This window comes from Notamacropus eugenii, chromosome 1, assembly GCF_028372415.1.
Source record: "Notamacropus eugenii isolate mMacEug1 chromosome 1, mMacEug1.pri_v2, whole genome shotgun sequence".
NCBI lineage: Eukaryota > Metazoa > Chordata > Mammalia > Diprotodontia > Macropodidae > Notamacropus > Notamacropus eugenii.
This window is the reverse complement of record NC_092872.1, coordinates 321,261,047-321,281,371: the sequence shown is the minus strand read 5'-3', so window position 1 is coordinate 321,281,371 and position 20,325 is coordinate 321,261,047. Positions and strand designations below refer to the sequence as shown.

The 20,325-nt window shown below is 38.2% G+C and overlaps 1 gene segment (V, D, J or C); it reads right to left on the bottom strand.

Annotated features, from left to right (window-relative positions):
• Positions 1 to 593: 593 nt before the first annotated feature.
• LOC140525516 (immunoglobulin heavy variable 3-23-like) lies at positions 594 to 1,248 on the bottom strand. The segment is given in 2 exon segments: positions 594 to 1,030; positions 1,123 to 1,248. Coding segments are annotated over 2 exon segments (468 nt in total).
• Positions 1,249 to 20,325: the final 19,077 nt, after the last annotated feature.

Below are 20,325 nucleotides of genomic sequence, written 5' to 3'. Positions count from 1 at the left end.
TTTGTGTATAAATACATACATACACACACACACACACACACACACACACACACACATATATATGTATGTATATATATATATATATATATATATATATACCCATGATATATATATATATATATATGTATGTAGATCTGTATAAATATCCATTGGGAGGATCATATACATAAAGACACACATATATGTGTATTGAATGTACCCATACGTAGATAGGTTTTCCACTTGCATGCTCTATGCAAAAATGCTATAGGATGAACATAGTGAATGTTCAAGAACTCCTGATTTGCCTCATGTTTGAAAAATACAAAGAAATTACTCATCATGGACTAAACGTGCAAGCTATTCAAAGAATATATCTTCTGTCTATACCTGCAGTCATCAGAACAGGAAAGATTCTCACAAAGGAATCTTTGTAATCTCACAAAGGAGATTAGAAGATAGATAGATAGGTGATAGCTACATAGATAGTAAATAGGTAGATAGACTGATAGATGACAGATACATAGATGGATAGAAGGACAGAAGGATGGGTGGGATAGATTTCATTGCGAATTAGGAAGAAATTATATACCTTGAAAATTTTTCAGCCTCACACTTCACCTGTTATTTTAAGTGCTCTCTTTCTGCTCAATATTCTTGACTTCCCTCTTCAAGTCATTCTCCACATGGCCGATCTGATTCAGTAGTTTTGTGTCTGGTCTCATATGTTTTTTTCTCACTGTGTCTCTTGCACAGTAATACATGGCTGTGTCCTCAACTTTTAGGGAATTCATTTGCAGGTACAGCATGTTGTTGCTGTTGTCCCTGGAGATGGTGAATCGGCCTTTCACAGAGTCTGCATAGTTTGTGCTCCCACCATTACCACTAATGTATGAGAGCCACTCCAGCCCCTTCTCTGGAGCCTGGCGGATCCAGTACATGTAATAGTCGCTGAAGGTGAATCCAGAAGCTTTGCAGGAAAGACGAAGAGATCCTCCAGGCTGTCTCACATCACCCCCAGACTCTACCAGTTGAACATCACAATTTACACCTGCAAATAGAGTCATAAAAGACAAAAGTCACACAAATACATCACTTCAAAGAGTATGTCCTTCATCTAGAAGCAAACAAAAGACAAACTACCTTGTAAAATAGTCAGAATGAAAATTCCATTCAGTCCAAAACCCATTGTTTAGGCTGTACAAGTCAGTCCTTAGGAGAGAAAGCCACACAAAGGAAAAGTTCCTCTCCCAGGACTGCAGACACAGAATTTTGATGGTTTTCATCCCTTCAGGGAGGGGCACAATTTGCATTTCTTTCTCTCTTCAGTATTAGTAAGAGCAACTGCCTCCCACTGGGATGAGTCGCAGCACACAGGTGTTTCCCCCAAAATTAGTTCTAAAACACTAGGGAAGGTTAGTGACACTGAGAATCTAAATATCATTTGTGAGGGCTCAGTGTCTATCCTTCTTTATCATTCCATTCTTCTCTCAAAATTAAGGGTATGCTCCTTGGGCTTGGATATATTTCTGTAATTTTCTGAGCTTATACCATTGCCATATCTAATTAGGAAGGAACTCCAAACTTTTGTCATTTTTTTTGTCTTCAGTAGTTACTGGATCTATCTGCAGCAAGGGACACCACTTCTGAGCTTACTCCTGACAATTCTTCTGGTTTGTGGGCTTTTTTTTTGTTCGTTTTCTTTATAACTGGAATTCATGTGAATTATGTACCCCCAGTCCCATTCAATGTCCCTTATATCCAGAGTATGCTCTTTTGGCATGAGAGAGGTCACTATTAAGTTTTCAAATGAGCAGTATACTTCAGAAATTAGCAGGCACTAAATTTCGCGTTTGGTTTTATTTTATTTTTTGTTTAGACTTTACAAACGGCAAGAGAAAATAATGTAGATTAAACTTAAAAGTGTATTGTGCATTCCATTTTCTTCCATGGAGAACTGGTGCAAAAAAAAAAATTCTCAAGCACACTCAAGATCATATCCCCCTGAAATGGAGGAGTAGAGGCACAAAACTGATAGAGCAAAATAATGACTGCTGATTCCCCTGTTTCATGTTTTCTTTCTCAGAAGGACTCGTTGTGTGTGGCAAGACAGTGACACAATATCTTCTGTAGTATCTGGGTAAAGGTAGACTGAGCCTCAGATTGCTCCTTTCCAGAGCAAGGAAGTCTGCTGCCATCTACTGTGCACAGTGGCATCAAAACTGACAGCATTTTTCTGTCTTATGTCCATTTAACATTAATTCTTTACTTATCGATAAAAAGTATTCTCATCAGGGATCATTAGGATGCTGGCACAAACACAAGTTATTCTCCAATCAGCCTTGGTGATTGTGGAATTTTGTATATTGTAAAGTTTGAACTAGCTTTTTTTTCTCTGTTTGTCTGCTTTTTCCCCCCTGGTCAAAGTCTTATATTTACATTATCTTGTCCTTGCTGTATAATCTATGGGAAAAAGAACAATTCAAGGCATCTTACAAAATACCAGTTAAATTTCTGTTCCTACAAAGTATATCTTGGCCTGTCAAGCCTGAAAAGGTTCTCTCACCCTATTAGCATCTTGAAACTATCTTTACAAATCTTGCTTTAAGGAACTTCTCAGCCTATTGCAATCAGTTTTCTTACCATTTTACTCAAGTCACCTAAAATTTTGCCATCAGTCCTGTGTGTGTTGTTGAGTTTTCTTCCCTTATTCGATTCAGATAAAAACGAACTAGTTTTGTTTATATATTTACTTGTGCTCCCTAACTTTACGACATAATTTTCTCTAATCATTCTTTATCTTTCCTCTTTGTGTTAATTTTATTCTTCCCCCCTCCACTCTTCTCTAAGTATGTTTAGGATATAGAGAAACCACTCTCACCTTCTGTATACTGAGATTTCCTCCATAGGGACACAATCTCTCCGTATTTGAATGTAGGGAGTTTATTCTTTCTTAGTTGTTATGTTCATGATGAAAGGAGAAGGGAACGATAGGCAGTATGCATTAATACAATGTCTATTATATCCCAAGAACTGTGCTAACTGCTTTTTGCAAATATGTCATTTTATCCTAACAAAAATCCCAAGATAAGGGTGCCATTCTTATTCCAGTTTTATAGATAAGAAAGCCACGGCAAACTAATATTAAATAATTCTCTCCAGAGTTACAAAGCTGGTGTCTCAGGCCAGTTTTAACTCAGGTTTTCTTTTTTCCAAGCCAAATGTTTTATCGACTGTGCCACTGGTTGTGTCTAGGAGATGGTTTCAGAGAAACAGGATTTTTGGATCATAGTTGCATCATTGTTTCTCTTAACTACTGCATTTGAACTTCAGCATTTCTACATGGCTATAGTCTTTTAATCAGAAATTCTGTAAAGTCCTCTATTTATTTAAAAATCCGTGCTTTATTTCCATTTAGAGTTTTATTCAGTTTTGTTGATAAGTATCCTTGGTTATAAAGTTTTAGTTATAGTTTTTTCCAGTCTTTCAACTTCTTCGTGGTGGTGGCTGTTAAATCACATGTGATCATTCCTTTCACTCCTCAGGACTTGAGTTCTTTCTGGTTACTTTTAAGCATTTTTTAAGTTGATCTGAAAAATCTGATTTTTAGCTATAATATTCCTGGAAGTTTTAATTTGGATTTTTCTTTCAAGAGATGACCAATGTATTTTGGCTAATTCAATTTTTGCCTTCTGATTATTTTTTATTAGGTAAATTTCCTTATTTTCAAAATTGTGCTTTGTTTCTTTCCTCCCCAACCTGGAGGTGGCACATGTAAACTTATTGTTGCTCAGTTGTTTTTCTAGGTGTCGATGGCATCTTGCTTCATGAATACTTTATAATTATTTTGAGTGTTTTAGATAGACCAAATAACTTTTGTACTCAAAAACATATTGATGGTACTGTATGTAACTTTCTCTTGCATCTGCTCATTTCACTCTTAATTATTTTATGCATTTTTCATCTTCTGTTGAAAACCATTAAGCTCATCATTTTTTTAACACAATAGTATTCTATCACAAATATATACCACAATTTGTTCAGTAATGCCCCTTTAATTTCCAGTTCTTTGCCAACACAAAGAGAGGTATCAGAAATATTTTAGAATATATAGAGTCATTTTATCTTCAGGAATTTACCACGGAGAGGTATTGCCAGGACAATGCTTGTAGGTGGTTTAATAACTCTTTGGACATAAATCCAGATGGCTCCCCAGAATGGTTAGATCAGTTCACAGTTCCTCCAAGAAGAAGCGTCACATTTTTTTCCATATTCCTTTCAACATTTGTCACTTTACCCTTCAATCTCTTTAGCCAACGTAATTGGTGTAAAATTATGTCTCAAGGTAGTTTTATTTTGTATTTTTCTGATAAACCATTAGTAGAGCACTTTTTCATGTGACTATGAAGTACTTTGATTCCTTTTTTGGGAAATTATCTGTTCATATCCTTTGACCACTCATCAATTAAGAAGTGATTCATATTCAAATAAAATTTTAAAAGTCCCTTATATATTTAAAATATGAAACGTTTGTCTAATAAACTGTGTACAAAATATTTTCCCAGTTTTTCTGCTTTCCTTCTCATCTTGGCCACGTTTAGTCTTTTTGTACCAAAGCCTTTTAATTTAATGTAATGGAAATGATTCATTTTAAACCTCAATTTGCTCTCAACCTCCTGGTTATTCATAAATCTGATAATATATTCCATATCCTTCTAATTTTCTCATAAAATCACTGTGTATATCTAAGTGATATGTCTATTTTAAATATTACCCTTTCACGTTCAACTCACACTTGCATCCTCTATCTGTATGTACTCCTAACTAATCTAATAATGAGAAAATTCTTGTGAGTTACAAGTATCATCTTGCCATGCAGTAATGTAGATAGTATAACTTTATCAATTCCCTTATGATTTCTTTGTACTGTTTACCTTTTCATGCTTCTCTTGATTCTTGTGTCTGAAAATCAAATTTTCTATTCAACTCTGGTCTTTTCATCAATAATGCTTGAAAGTTCTGTTTCATTGAATGACCTTAGTTACACTGAAGTAGTATGCTCAGTTTTTCTGGGTAGGTGATTCTTGGTTTTAATCCTAGTTCTTTGAGTTCTGGAACATCAGATTCCAAGTCTTGTGATCCCTTAATACAGAAGCTGTTAGCTCTTGTGTTATACTGATTGCATTTCCACAATATTCAAATTCTTTCCTTTTGGCTACTTGCAATATTTTCTCCGTGATCTGGGAGTTATGGAATCTAGCTGCAATATTCCTAGAAGTTTTCCTTTTGGAATCTCTTTCCAGAGGCAATCATAGATTCTCTCAATATTCATTTTACCCTAGGGTTACAGAACATCAGAGGAATTTTCCTTGATAATTTCTTGAAATATGATGTCTGGGTTCCTTTTATGGTCATATCTTTCAGGTAGTCTCATAATTTTTAAATTTTCTCTCTTGGATCTATTTTCAAGGTGTTCTTTTTTCCAAAAGAGATATTCATATTGTCTGCTAGATTTTCCTTCATTTGGTTTTATTTTATAATTTCTTAATTATTTGTAAAGTCATTAACTTCCCTCTGCCCCATTTTAATCTTTATAACAAGTTTGGTTTTTTTCCCTGTTTACCCTTTTATGCCTCTCTTGAGATCTGTGTTTAAAGATCGAATTTTCTGTTCCTCTCTGGCCTTTTCATCAAGAAGGTTTGAAAATCCCTTATTTCGTTGAGTTTCCATCTCCTTGCCTGAAATATTATGCTCAACTTTGCTAGGTAATTGATCCTTGGTTGTAGTCCCAGCTCCTTTGCCTTATGGAATATCCCATTCCAATTTCCTCAGTCTGTTAATGGAGAAATTGCAAGGTCATGCGTGATTCTCACTGTAGCTCCTCCATGTTTGCATTAGCTCTTTCTGACTCCCTACAGTATTTTGTCATTCACCTGATAGTTCTGGAATTTGGCAAGAACATCCTTTGGTGTTCCTAGTTTGGGATCCCTTTCAGGAGGTGAGTGGTGGATTCTTTTAATGACTATTTTGCCCTCTGAATTTAGGATTTCTGAGCAGTGTTCCTTGATGATTTCTTGGAAGATGTTGTCCAGGTTATTTTTTTTCATCGTGTTTTTCTGGTAGACCAATTGTTCCTAGATTTTTCTCTTCTGGATCTATTTTCTAGGTCAGTTTTTTTTTTCAAATAGATATTTTGCATTTTCTTCTATCTTTGTACTACTTTGATTCCGTTTGTCTGAGTCTTGATTTCTCATAGAGTCATTAGCTACTACTTGCCTAATTCTAATTTTCATAAAATTGTTTTCTTCAGTTAACTTTTGCATCTCCTTTTCCACCTGTCCACTTATGCCTTTTAAGGAGTTACTTTCTCCAGTTAGTTTTTCTACTTCTTTTTCCATTTGTCCAGTTTTCCCAGTTAGGTTTTGTGCTTCCTTTTCCATTTGTCCAATTTTTCTTTTTAGAGAGCTGTTCTACTCAGTGAATTCTTTTTTTCATATTTTTAAAATCTTTGGCCAGTTTTTCTTCTATTTCTCTAATTTGGCTTTTATAATCCTTCTTGACCTCTTTTAAGAATTCAATTTGGACTTGAGACCTATTCATATTCCCTTCTGAAGTTTCACATGGGAGTACAGTCTCAATGCTAACCCCTTCGGTATTATTCAATTGGTCCTTGTCCCCATAGAAAGATTCTATGGTCCTTTCTTTTCTGGCTTGCTTCTTGCTCATAATGATCACCCTTTTTCTGGCTTTTAAAGTAGATCTCCGCTTCTGGGGAAAGGGGGCTCTGTCTCACAATTCTTGTGCCTTGAACCTGAGCCTTTTTCTTTTGTGGCCTCTGATTCCTTCAAATAGGAGGGAAAATGCTGCAGCTTACCTGGTGCTGAGCTGGTTGATGTTGAAAAAGAGAGGCCAGGTGAAGTCTTTCTGGGTTTCTTTGGAGTTACCCTGGAGTTAGCAGCATTAATTGTTGGGAAGGGGTGTTGTGGCAACAGGAGGTCTCCTCTGCTGAGCTAGAGCATAAGCAAGCTCAGCTGTTGGTGAAACCCTCTACACGTGTCTTCCTGATTGCCCTGAGGTGCTAAGGCACACTTGGCATCCGAGTGTTGACTGTTGCAGGCTCCAAACCCCTGGGTCTCAAGATCTTCTCCCAGTTTACTGATGTGTGGCTGTCTTGGACAGCTCCGGTTCTGCACTGATTCCTTTCAGCCACAGCAAGAGAGACCCTTCTTAGGGATTTTCTTCACCTCAAAGGCTAAAATACTATTTACCACTTCAGCTGATCCAACTTTCCAGGGTTTTTCCTGGGGAAATACTCTGTGGGCTGTTTAAGGTCAACAAAGGGAGGGAAATAGCAATTACAGATCATTCAGTCAACTTGGCTTCTGGAATTTCAAGTAGGTGACCTTGTTGCTCTCACTCTGTCATCTAGGCCCTGGCATCCCATTGTAATCTTCAAGAAATTCCATTCTTCAGTGAGCTTTTTGACTTCCTTTTCCATCTGGACAATTTTACTTTTTAGAGTAGTCTTCTTTTCTTTTTTTTTTTCTTTTTTTTATTTTTTATTTTTTAGTTTTTTAATGTTTAACAATCACTGCCATACAATTGCGATTTTATCCCTCCCCACCCACCCCCCACTACCTCCCTCCCTCCCCACGACTGCATACAATTCTGTATAGATTCTACATATTCTTTCCTATTGAGTATATTTTCACTATAGTCATGCTATGTAGTCAGACTAAGATAAATGAAAGAATCCGTATAACAAATCAGAACATGATACACAAACAGATACACATACACAAACATGATCTGCTACATTATGTGAGTGACTTCCATATTTCTCTCTCTGAGTGTGGAAGGCATTTTGCCTTGAGGTCCATCATTGGGATTTTTTTTTTTTCAGAAGTTCTTGTGTTATTACAAAAATCTAAGTCTACCAGAAAAAACTCTCACACACTGTGGTTGCTGCTGTGCACAAAGTTCTCCTGGTTCTGCTCCTTTCACTCAGCATCAGGTCATATAAGTCCTTCCAGGCCTCTCTGAAGTCTTCTTGTTCATCATTTCTTATGGCACAATAGTACTCCATTACATTCATATACCATAATTTATTCAGCCATTCCCCAATTGATGGACATCCCCTTGACTTCCAGTTTTTGGCAACTACATAGAGTGCTGCTATAAATATTTTTGTACATGTGGGACCCTTTCCCATTTTTATGATCTCTTGGGGATATAGTCCTAGTAGCGATACTGCTGGGTCAAAGGGTATGCACATTTTTGTAGCCCTTTGGGCATAGTTCCAAATTGCTCTCCAGAATGGTTGGATGCGCTCACAGCTCCACCAACAATGAATTAGTGTTCCAACTCTCCCACATCCTCTCCAGCATTTATCATTTTCTTGTTCTGTCATGTTTGCCAATCTTATAGGTGTGATGTGGTACCTCAGAGTTGTTTTGATTTGCATCTCTCTGATCAATAGTGATTTAGAGCATTTTTTCATATGATTATAGACAGCTTTAATTTCTTCCTCTGAAAATTGCCTGTTCATATCCTTTGACCATTTATCAATTGGGGAATGACTTGTATGATTATACATTTGGGTCAGTTCTCTATATATTCTAGAAATGAGGCCTTTATCCCCGAGCTTAGCTGTAAAAATTTTTTCCCAATTTACTACATCACTCCGGATTTTGGTTGCATTGGGTTTGGTTGTGCAAAAACTTCTCAGTTTAATGTAGTCAAAGTTATCCATTTTGCATTTCATAATGCATTCTATCTCTCCTTTAGTAAAGAATTCTTCCCTTCTCCATAGATCTGATAAATACACTATTCCTTCCTTCTCCAGTTTATTCATGGTATCAATCTTTATACCTAAATCATGTACCCATTTGGACTTTATTCTTGTGTACGGTGTCAGGTATGGGTCTATGCCTAATTTCCACCACACTGTTATCCAGTTTTCCAAGCAATTTTTGTCAAACAATGAGTTCTTATCCCAGAAGTAGGGGTCCTTGGGTTTATCAAACAGAAGGTTGCTATATTCCTTGCCTACTGCATCTTGAGTGCCAAGTCTATTCCACTTGTCTACCTCTCTGTTTCTTAGCCAATACCAAGTGGTTTTGATAATTGCTGCTTTATAGTACAGTTTGAGGTCTGGTAGTGCTAGGCCACCTTCCCAAGCATTTCTTTTCATTAGTCCCTTTGATATTCTGGACCTTTTGTTTTTCCAAATGAATTTTGATATTATTTTGTCCAGCTCTCGAAAGTAATTGTCTGATAGTTTAATTGGTATGGCACTAAATAAGTATATTAATTTGGGTAGCATTGTCGTTTTTATTATATTAGCACGGCCTACCCATGAGCAACTAATGTTTTTCCACTTACTTAAATCTGACTTTATTTGTGCAAAAAGTGTCTTGTAATTGTGTTCATATAGTCCCTGGGTTTGTTTTGGCAGGTAGACTCCTAAGTATTTTATACTGTCTACCCTAACTTTAAATGGGATTTCTCTTTCTATCTCTTGCTGTTGGACTTTGTTGCTATTATATAGGAATGCAGAAGATTTGTGTGGGTTTATTTTGTACCCTGCAACTTTGCCAAAGTTGTTTATTAATTCAAGTAATTTTTTACTTGAATCTCTGGGATTCTCTAGGTAAATCATCATATCATCTGCAAAGAGTGATAACTTAGTTTCTTCTTTGGCTATTCTAATTCCTTGAATATCTTTATCTTGTCTAATTGCTACAGCTAACATTTCTAGTACCATATTGAATAATAGTGGTGATAATGGACAACCTTGTTTCACCCCTGATCTTATTGGGAATGCATCTAGCTTATCCCCATTGCATATAATGCTTGCTGAAGGTTTTAGATAGATACTGCTTATTATTTTATGGAAAGTTCCCTTTATTCCTACTTTCTCCAGTGTTTTTAGTAGGAATGGGTGTTGTATTTTGTCAAAAGCTTTTTCTGCATCTATTGAGATAATCATGTGGTTTTTGTTAGCTTTGTTGTTGATGTGATCGATAATGCTAATAGTTTTCCTAATATTGAACCAGCCCTGTAGTCCTGGTATGAATCCTACCTGATCATAATGTATTAATCTCGTGATAAGATGCTGTATTCGTTTTGCTAAAATCTTATTTAAAATTTTTGCATCTATATTCATTAGGGAAATTGGTCTATAATTTTCTTTCTCTGTTTTGTCTCTTCCTGGTTTGGGTATCAAAACCATATTTGTATCATAGAAAGAATTTGGGAGGACTCCTTCTTCCCCAATTTTCAAGAATAGTGTATGTAGTATTGGAATTAACTGTTCTTTAAATGTTTGATAGAATTCACTTGTGAATCCATCTGGCCCTGGAGATTTTTTCCTAGGGAGTTCATTGATGGCTTGTTGAATTTCTTTTTCTGAGATGGGGTTGTTTAAGTATTCAACTTCCTCTTCTGATAATCTGGGCAATTTGTATTTTTTAAAATATTCATCCATCTCGTTTAGATTGTCGAATTTGTGGGCATAAAGTTGGGCGAAGTAGTTTCTAATTATTGTTTTAATTTCCTCCTCATTGGAGGTGAGTTCACCCCTTTCATTTTTAATGTTAGTAATTTGGTTTTCTTCTTTCTTTTTTTTGATCAGATTAACCAAAGGTTTATCAATTTTATTAGTTTTTTCATAAAACCAACTATTGGTTTTATTTATTAATTCAATAGTTTTCTTTATTTCAATTTTATTAATCTCTCCTTTGGTTTTCAGTATTTCTAATTTGGTATTTACTTGGGGATTTTCAATTTGTTCTTTTTCTAGCTTTTTCAACTGCAATCCTAAGTCACTGATCTCCTCTTTCTCTATTTTATTTATGTAAGCATTCAGAGATATAGAACTTCCCCTAATAACTGCTTTTGCAGTGTCCCATAAGTTTTGGTATGTTGTCTCACTATTGTCATTCTCTTGAATGAAGTTGTTGATTGTTTCTATGATTTCCTCTTTAACCCAATCCTTCTTTAGAATTAGATTATTTAGTTTCCAATTGATTTTTGGTTTCTCTTTCCATGGCCTTTTATTACATGTAATTTTTAATGCATTATGATCTGAAAAGGATGCATTGATTATCTCTACCTTTCTGCACTGGATTGTGAGATTTTTATGTCCTAGTACATGGTCAATTTTTGTAAATGTTCCATGTACCGCTGAGAAAAAGGTATATTCCTTTCTATTCCCATTTAATTTTCTCCAAAGATCTATCATATCTACCTTATCCAGAGTTTTATTTACCTCCTTAACCTCTTTCTGGTTTATTTTGAGGTTGGATTTATCTAGTTCAGAGAGGGGGAGGTTGAGGTCCCCCACTAGTATAGTTTTGCTATCAATTTCTTCCTTCAACTCCCCCAACCTCTCCTCTAAGAATCTGGATGCTATACCACTTGGAGCATACATGTTTAGTAATGATATTGCTTCCTTGTCTATGGTGCCTTTTAGTAGGATATAGTTTCCATCCTTATCCCTTTTGATTAGATCTATTTCTGCTTTTGCTTTGTCTGAGATTAGGATTGCTACTCCTGCCTTTCTTACATGAGCTGAGGCACAATATATTCTGCTCCATCCTTTGACCTTTATCCTATGTGTATCCCCCCGTTTCAAATGTGTTTCTTGTAAGCAGCATATTGCTGGATTATGGCTTTTAATCCATTCTGCTATCCGTCTCCGTTTTTTTCCCACCATTTGTGCTTTTAACTCTCCCGTCTCCCTTCCCCTCCTCAATAGTATTCACTTTTCTCCCCCTCCTCCTGCAGCCTTCCCCTCCTTCTTTTAGCCCCCCTCCCTTTTAGTCCCCTTTACTCTTATTGCTTCTTTCCTCCCTTTTAGCCACCCTCCCCTTTCTTCCCCCTTCCCCTCCTACTACCTATAGAGCTAGTTCGGATTATCTACTTAAGATTATTGTTCCCTCCTTTGAACAAATCAGATGAGAGTACCTCTCAGACAATGCTCATCTCCCTCCCCTCTTTCCCTCTACTATAGTTTTGTACTTCTTCCTGTAATATAATTTGCCATTTTCTGCTTCCCCCTTTCCACACCTCCTATTACATTCCCTTCTCATACTTAAATCATATTTTTGACATGACATCATTTACTTTATGCCCGTTCCCTCTACATATATCCCTTTTATCATAATAGCTGCACAGTTCTCAAGATTAACAGGTATCATCTTCCCTTATAAGGAGGTAAACAGATTGCCCTAATTGAGTTGCAAGTTTTTGTTTTTGTTTTTTCCCCTCTGTTTACCTTTTTATGATTCTCTGGAGACCTGCATTTGAAGATCAAATTGTCTATTGAGTTCTGGTGTTTTGGTCAGGAAGCTCTGGAAATCCCTTATTTCGTTGAATGACTTTCTCCTTGCCTGAAATGTTATGCTGAACTTTGCTGGGTAGTTGATCCTTGGTTGAAGTCCCAACTCCTTTGCCTTACGGAATATTGGGTTCCAATTCTTTCAGTCTTTTAATGTAGAAGCTGCAAGGTCCTGTGTGATCCTGACTGTGTGACCTTGATATTTGAATTGTTTCTTTCTGGCTGCTTGTAGTATTTTCTCCTTCACTTGATAGCTCTGGAATTTGGCAACTATATTTCTTGGGGTTTTGAGTTTGGGATCCCTTTCGGGTGGGGAACGGTGGATTCTTTCGATGACTATTTTGCCCTCTGAGTCTAGTACTTCTGGGCAGTTTTCCTTGATGATTTCCTGGAAGATATTGTCCAGACTCTTTTCTTCATCATGGGTTTCTGACAGGCCAATAATTCTTAGATTTTCTCTCCTGGATCTATTTTCCAGGTCAGTTGTTTATCCAATTAAATATTTTACATTTTCTTCTATCTTTTCATTCTTTAGATTTTGTTTGACTGATTCTTGTTGCCTCATTGAGTCATTAGTTTCTACTTGCCCAATTCTAATCTTCATCGTAGTGTTTTCTTCAGTTAGCTTTCGCATCTCCTTTTCCATCTGACCAATTTTTCCCTTTAAGGAGCTATTTTCTCCATTTAATTTTTGTACTTCTTTTTCCATTCGACCAATTTTCCCAGTTAGGTTTTGGGTTTCCTTTTCCATCTGATCAATTTTCCCTATTAGGTTTTGAGTTTCCTTTTCCGTTTGATTAACTCTTCCTTTTAGGGAATTATTCTCTCCAGTTAATTTTTGAACTTCCTTTTCCATTTCTTCAATTTTCTTTTTCAGAGTGATGTTCTCATCAGTGAATTCTTTTTTTATAGTTTTAAAATCATTGGCCAGTTTTTCTTTTATATCCTTCTTCAGACGTTCCAGGTAATCTAGTTGTGCTTGCGAGAAATTCATAGTCCCATCTGAGGTTTCAGATGGAAGTACAGTCTCAGCTCTGACCTCTTTGGTGTTTGTGTTTTGATCCTTATCCCCATAGAAAGATTCTATGGTTTTTTCACTTTTCGTCTGCTTTTTCCGATTCATGATGTTGGCTGAGTGTTGTAGCTTTTGGTTCTTTCAGTCAGAAGATACAGATCTTTTAAGTTGAGTTGATGTTTGTCTAGGCTAAAAGCAGGCTTTTTGTTGTTGTTGTTGTTGTTGTTGTTGTTGTTGTTGTTGTTGTTGTTTCCCAGATCAACCCTGGGGTTAGCTTGATAGGTGTGTGGGAGGGGTGGTCTGGTCTCAGGATATCTCCTCAGCTGACTGATCACTCCGGCATCCCAGCTCCTGGATGTTCAAGTAGTGCCGTCCCGTCTTTAGGCTGAAGATTTCAAGGGCTGTTGCGCTGATATCATTGGCTCGGCCTGGCTTAGCTCCTGCTCCGCTGGTCTCGCCTGCCACTCTCGGGCCCCTCGAGTCCCCTCCGCCCTGCTGCGCCGACCGCACTGCGCTGTGCACCGGGGTCTTACCCCCGCGGAACAGATCCCTCCCGTGGACCCTCCAGTCCAGCCTGGGCTCCAAATCCGTCAAAGTCCATCTCCCACTCGAGTAGTCTTCTTTTCATTGGCTTTTTGAATCTCTTTTGTCATTTGGGTTAGTCTGTTTTTAGTATTGTTTTCTTCAGGATTTTTTAGGTTCTCCTTTAGCAAGCAGTTGACTTTTTTTTATGACTTTCTCATCACTGTCATTTCTCTTCCCAATTTTGCTCTACTTCTTTTATTTCATTTTCTTTCCTTTTAAATTTATTTATTTAACTTTTAACATTCATTTTCACAAAATTGTGGGTTCCAAATTTTCTTCCCCCTTGTACCCTCCCCCACCCCAAAACACCATGCATTCCTATTGCCCCCATTAGCAATATGCTCTCTCCTCTATCATCCCTCTCTACCCTTATCTGCATCCTCTCCTCTGGCCTGTAGGGCCAAATAACTTTCTATACCCCTTTACCTGTATTTCTTATTTCCTAGGGGCAAGAACAGTACTCGACAGTTGTTCTTAAACTTTGAGTTCCAACGTCTTTTCCTCCCTCCCTCCCCACTCCTTCCCTTTGGAAGGCACGCAGTTCAATATAGGCCAAATCTCAGTGGTTTTGCAAATAACTTCCATAATAGTCGTGTTGTATAATACTAACTATATTTCCCTCCATCCTATCCTGTCTCCAATTACTTCTATTCTCTCTTTTGATCCTCTCCCTCCCCATGAGTGTCGACCTCAAATTGCTCCCTCCTCCTCATGCTCTCCCTTACATCATCCCCCCCATCCTGCTTATCCCCTTATCACCCACTTTCCTGTATTGTAAGATAGGTTTTCATACCAAAATGAGTGTGCATTTTATTCCTTCCTTTAATGGAATGTGATGAGAGTAAACTTCATGTTTTTCTCTCACCTCCCCTCTTTATCCCTCCTGTAATAACTCTTTTCCTTGCCTCTTTTATGAGAGATAATTTGCCCCATTCCATTTCTCCCTTTCTCCTCCCAATATATTTCTCTCTCACTGTTCGATTTCATTTTTAAAGCTATGATCCCATCCTCTTCAATTCACTCTGTGCATTCTGTCTCTATGTGTATGTGCATGTGTGTGTGCCTGTGTGTGTGTGTAATCCCACCCAGTACCCAGATACTGAAAAGTTTCAAGAATTACAAATATCATCTTTCCATGTAGGAATGCAAACAGTTCAACTTTAGTAAGTCCCTTATGACATCTCTTTGTTGTTCACCTTTTCATGGTTCTCTTCATTCTTGTGTTTGAAAGTCAGATTTTCTTTTCAGCTCTGGTCTTTTCATCAAGAATGCTTGAAAGTCCTCTATTTCATTGAAAGACCAGTTTTTCCCCTGAAATGTTATACTCAGTTTTGCTGGGTAGGTGATTCTTGGTTTTAGTCCTAGTTCCGTTGACTTCTGGAATATCCTATTCCATGCCCTTCAATCCCTTAATGGAGAAGTTGCTAGATCTTGTGTTATCCTGATTGTATTTCCATAATACTTGAATTGTTTCTTTCTAGCTGCTTGCAATATTATCTCCTTGACCTGGGAATTCTTGAATTTGGCCACAATGCCCCTAGGAGTTTCTCCTTTTTGGATCTCTTTCAGGCGGTGTTCTGTGGATTCCTTGAATATTTATTTTGCCCTCTGGTTGTAGAATCTCAGGGCAGTTTTCCTTGATAATTTCATGAAAGATGATGTCTAGGCTCTTTTTTTGATCATGGATTTCAGGTAGTCCCATAATTTTTAAATTGTCTCTCCTGGATCTATTTTCCAGGTCAGTTGTTTTTCCAATGAGATATTTCACATTATCTTCCATTTTTTCATTCTTTTGGTTTTGTTTTATGATTTCTTAGTTTCTCATAACCTCATTAGCCTCCATCTGTTCCATTCTAATTTTGAAAGAACTATTTTCTTCAGTGAGCTTTTGAATCTCCTTTTCCATTTGGCTAGTTCTGCTTTTGAAAGCATTCTTCTCCTCATTGGCTTCTTGAACCTCCTTTGCCAGCTGAGTTAGCCTATTTTTCAGGGTGTTATTTTCTTCAGCATTTTTTTGGGTCTCCTTTAGTAAGGTGCTGATCTGTTGTTCATACTTTGCTTGCATGTTTTTGATTGCTCTTTCCAGTTTTTCCTCCAGTCCTCTAACATAATTTTCAAAATTTTCTGATCCCTTTTTGAGCTTTTCGCAGGTCTGATCCCAAAGAGTGGGCTGGGATACAGAAGCCCTAACTTCTGTGTCTTTCCCTGATGGTGAGCACCACTCTTCCTCATCAGAAAGGATGGGAGGAGAAACCTGTTCATCAAGAAAGTAACCCTCTATAGTCTTGGTTCTTTTCCCTTCTCTGGGCATTTTCCCAGCCAGTGACTTGACCTCTGAATATTCTCCTCACACCCACCTCGCCTCTGGATCCTCCCAGCCAGCACTTGGGATCTGAGACTCAAATGCTGCTTCCCAGCCTCAGGGCTTTGGGTGGGGACAGGGCTGCTATTCATTGTGAGATTAAGTTTAGGTGCTCAGGTAGGGGTGGGACTGCCTCATGGGCTCAGTTCCCTCAGGGGGCTTATGCAGAGACCTTCAACAATGGATCTGGGCTCCTGCCTGCTTGAGGAGCCCGGATCTGCTCCCACCTCCACTGCTGCCTCCCGAGGGGGCCTGAGTTGTGGGGGGCACCCCACTCCCCTCTCAACCCACCAAAGAGATCTTCTCACCGACCCCCATCACGTATGGGTGGAGGGATCCACGCAGCTGCTGGAGATCCCATCCCTGAAGCCCGCTCGGATCCGCTCCTCTCGGTGCCGGGGCTGCGGCAGGGCTGGGCTGGGCTCCACGTCTGCAGTGTGATGGACCTTTTGCGAGAGATTTGCAGGTCCCTCTGGAACAGAAATCTCCTTTGCTCCACTGTTCTGTGGCCTCTGTTGCTCCAGAATTCATCGTGAGTTACTTTTTACAGATATTCTATGGGTTGTGGGTTAGGAGCTATGTGTATGTGCATCTTTCTACTCCGCCATCTTGGCTCCACCCCAATAAATTTATTTTTTTAAAAAGAGAAGAAGAATGTACTGAGAAAAAGGGAAAGCGTGAGGGTAGAATGGGGTAAATTATCTCATGTAAAATGTTGGAAAGATCTATTTTGGTGGAAGAGCGGATAGGGGACGTGAAGAAATATCATTGAACCATACTTTCATTAAAATTGGCTCAAAGAAAAAATAAAATACATATACAATTAATTATCAAAATCAGTATTACACTACAAGAAAACAGCATGTGATGTCAGTAAGAGCATGAAGACTAGATTGTGAGAAAAGGTAGTCAGAAGTAAACTATATTTGGGGAGGGACAAAGTGAAAAGAGAGAGAAAAGAAAATGAATGGGGGGATAGGATAAAGGAAAATAGAGTTAGAAATAGTAACTGAGAAAAAAAATTGATGCACATTTCTCCAACAAAGCCTCATTTCTCAAACATATACGGAACTGAGTCAAATTTATAAAAATAAGGGCCATTCCCTCAAGTAATCAAAGCTATCTATAGCTATATGTAAAATGATTTACCTCACTATTGATTGGAGAAATGCAAATTAAAACAATGGTGAATTGCTTACCCCATACCTATTAGGTTGGTTCCTCATAAAGAAAAGGAAAATAGCAAGTGGTTCAGAGAATGTGGGAAAAAATTAGACATTAATGTACCGTTGGTGGAGTTGTGAGCTGATTCAGCCACTCTGTAAGATAATTTGAAACTATGCCCAAAGTGCTATACAATCATATATATCCTTTGAACTAATAGTGCTCCTATAAACTCTATATCTAAAAAGAATAAAAACAACACAAAGGAAAAATATTTAAGCATACAAAATGTTTAGAGCAGTTCTTCCCTGGGGTCAAAGAACAGGAAACTGAGGGAATACCCATCAACTGGGGAATGGCTGAGCTTATGGTGGAATTTTGTGTGTGTTCATCCTTCATTGCCAAAGCAGACCATGCCATCAGAGAAATAATGACATGACTTGCACTTGACTTTCTCTTGAGTGAGGGAAGGCTGTGACAGGTCACCAGCCACACTCCTTCTCCAAAGGCATCTGAATTCAGTGACCAGATATTCATCAAGATGATTGGGGAAGACCCAGAATGAAGCAATTGGGGTTAAGTGACTGACCCAAGGTCACCCTTCTAGTGAGTGTCAAGTATCTGAAGTAAGATTTGAACTCAGATACTCCTGACTCCTGCACTGGTGCTTTATCCACTGCATCACATAGTTGCCCTTATGATGGAATATTGTTGTGCTAAAAGAAATTATGAACAGGATAATATAAAAAATAACATAGAAGGACTTACATGAAGTGATGTAAAGTAAAATGTACTATGTATACAGTAACAGCAATATTGTACAGCCAATGATCAGCCAGATTGGCTTAGGTATTCGCAGCCATAAAAGGATCCAACATCACACTGAAAGACTTCGGAAAAAAGATACTATCCATCCTCAGAGAAGAAATTGATGGTGTCTGAACACAGAATGCAGCTTGTGTTTTCTTTTTACTTTCTTTGTTTTTCTTGAGGATTGTTTTGGTCTATGTTTTCTTTCACAACGTGACTGTAACGAAAATGTTTTTCATGATTACACATGTATAACCTATATCAAATTGCTTGCCTTCTTGATGAGGGGACGTGGGGAGTGAGAAAGGAAGGGATTTTGGAACTAAAAATTGTAGAAACAACTCTGAAAAACTGATTTTACATGTAACTGTGGAAAAGTAAAATACTATTTTTTTAAGGCTGAACATCAAAACGTAAAAAATAAGTAAGAAGAAAAGTGTAAGCAATGAAACTTCCCTGGGATTTGTAGCTGAAGCACACAGGCTTTGTTGTTAATGTTTCTTTATTTGCTTGTTCTTTTCTTTTCTGAAGTTGACGCATGAATGCTTTAAACTGGCACCATACCCTTGGTTCAGAAGTTCTCGGCAGTTTTTTTCAATTATTGCTTGCTTTGTTTATAATTTCTCTTTTCTATGACTTATGAATACTTGCATAAATTAAAGCATATTAGACATAGACATGCATGAATATTGGTGTCGATATATATCTTCTTGTTGTTCAGTCATATGCTACTCTTTATGACTCCATTTTGGGATTTTTGTGGCGAAGATAGAGGAATAGTTTGTCATTTCCATCTCCATCTCATTTTTCATATGGCTTGCACTTGACTTTGTTTTGAGTGAAGGAGGACTGTACAGGTCACCAACCTCACTTTTCCTCCAGAGTCATCTGAATTCAGTGACCTGATGTTCTCAAAATGAGTGGAGATGTCCAAGGACGCACTGGGAGACCCTGGGGTCTTTAGGCCAATGTTTTTGCAAGTCCTCCTTTAGGGTGAGGAAATGCCTATTCATTGAACAGGCCTGTTTAAGAAGAACCCAAGACATGGCCTCTTTAATGAGGTCAAGAAAACAAAGAAATCAGGCTGGGTGGGAAACAGCAACAGTTACTCTTTATAATAACTCTAAAGCCCTGGCAGAGGTTCCTTGGTGTCCCAGTTTCAGAGTGTAGTTGATCTAAGGTTTTGGGAGAGGACCGGGGACAGGAAAGGGAAGGGAAAGGAAGGGAAGGGAAGGAAAAGGAAGGGAAGGGAAGGGAAGGGAAGGCAAGGGAAGGCAAGGGAAGGCAAGGGAAGGCAAGGGAAGGCAAGGGAAGGCAAGGGAAGGCAAGGGAAGGCAAGGGAAGGGAAAGATGCAGTAAAACCCAGGTCAACTGGGCCACTTTTGGCCATCCAAATTTTCCTTTCTTTGGAGAAGAAGGAAAGGGAGGAAGAGGCAGACAGGAGAGGAGGAAGTGAGGTACCCAGTTAGCATTCAGCCATCTGCATCTATTCGCAGGATCGTGTTTGTCCTTCGTGGCCAAAAAAGACCATGCCATCAGAGAAATGATGACATGACTTGTACTTAACTGTTTTGAGTGAAGGAGGTCTGGGATAGGCACCAGCCTCACCTCTCCTCCAGAGCCATCTGAATCCAGAGGCCTGGTATTCATCAGAATAATTGGAGATGACAGAAATTCTTGAGAGAGATGTTCAGAGTGTCCTTGTATCACTTCTTCTGACCACCATGTGACTGCCTGCCCCATGTGAGTTCTCCATTAAAACAGTCGTTTTGGCAAGAATACGTATCACATTTGAACAACATGACTAGTCCACTGAAGTTGCATTCTCTGAAGCATAGTTTGAATGCTTGCCAGTTGAGTTCAAGCAAGGACGTCAGTGTCTGGCAACTTATCCTGACAAGTGATCCTCAGAATCTTCTTGAGACAGTTCAAATCAATGCCATTTAGTTGCCTGGCATTACGCTGGTAGACTGTCGATGTTTCACAGAGATACAATGAGATCACCATAAAGGCTCTGCAGACCTTCAGTTTGGTAGTCAGTCTAATACTTCTTCTCTCCCAAACTTT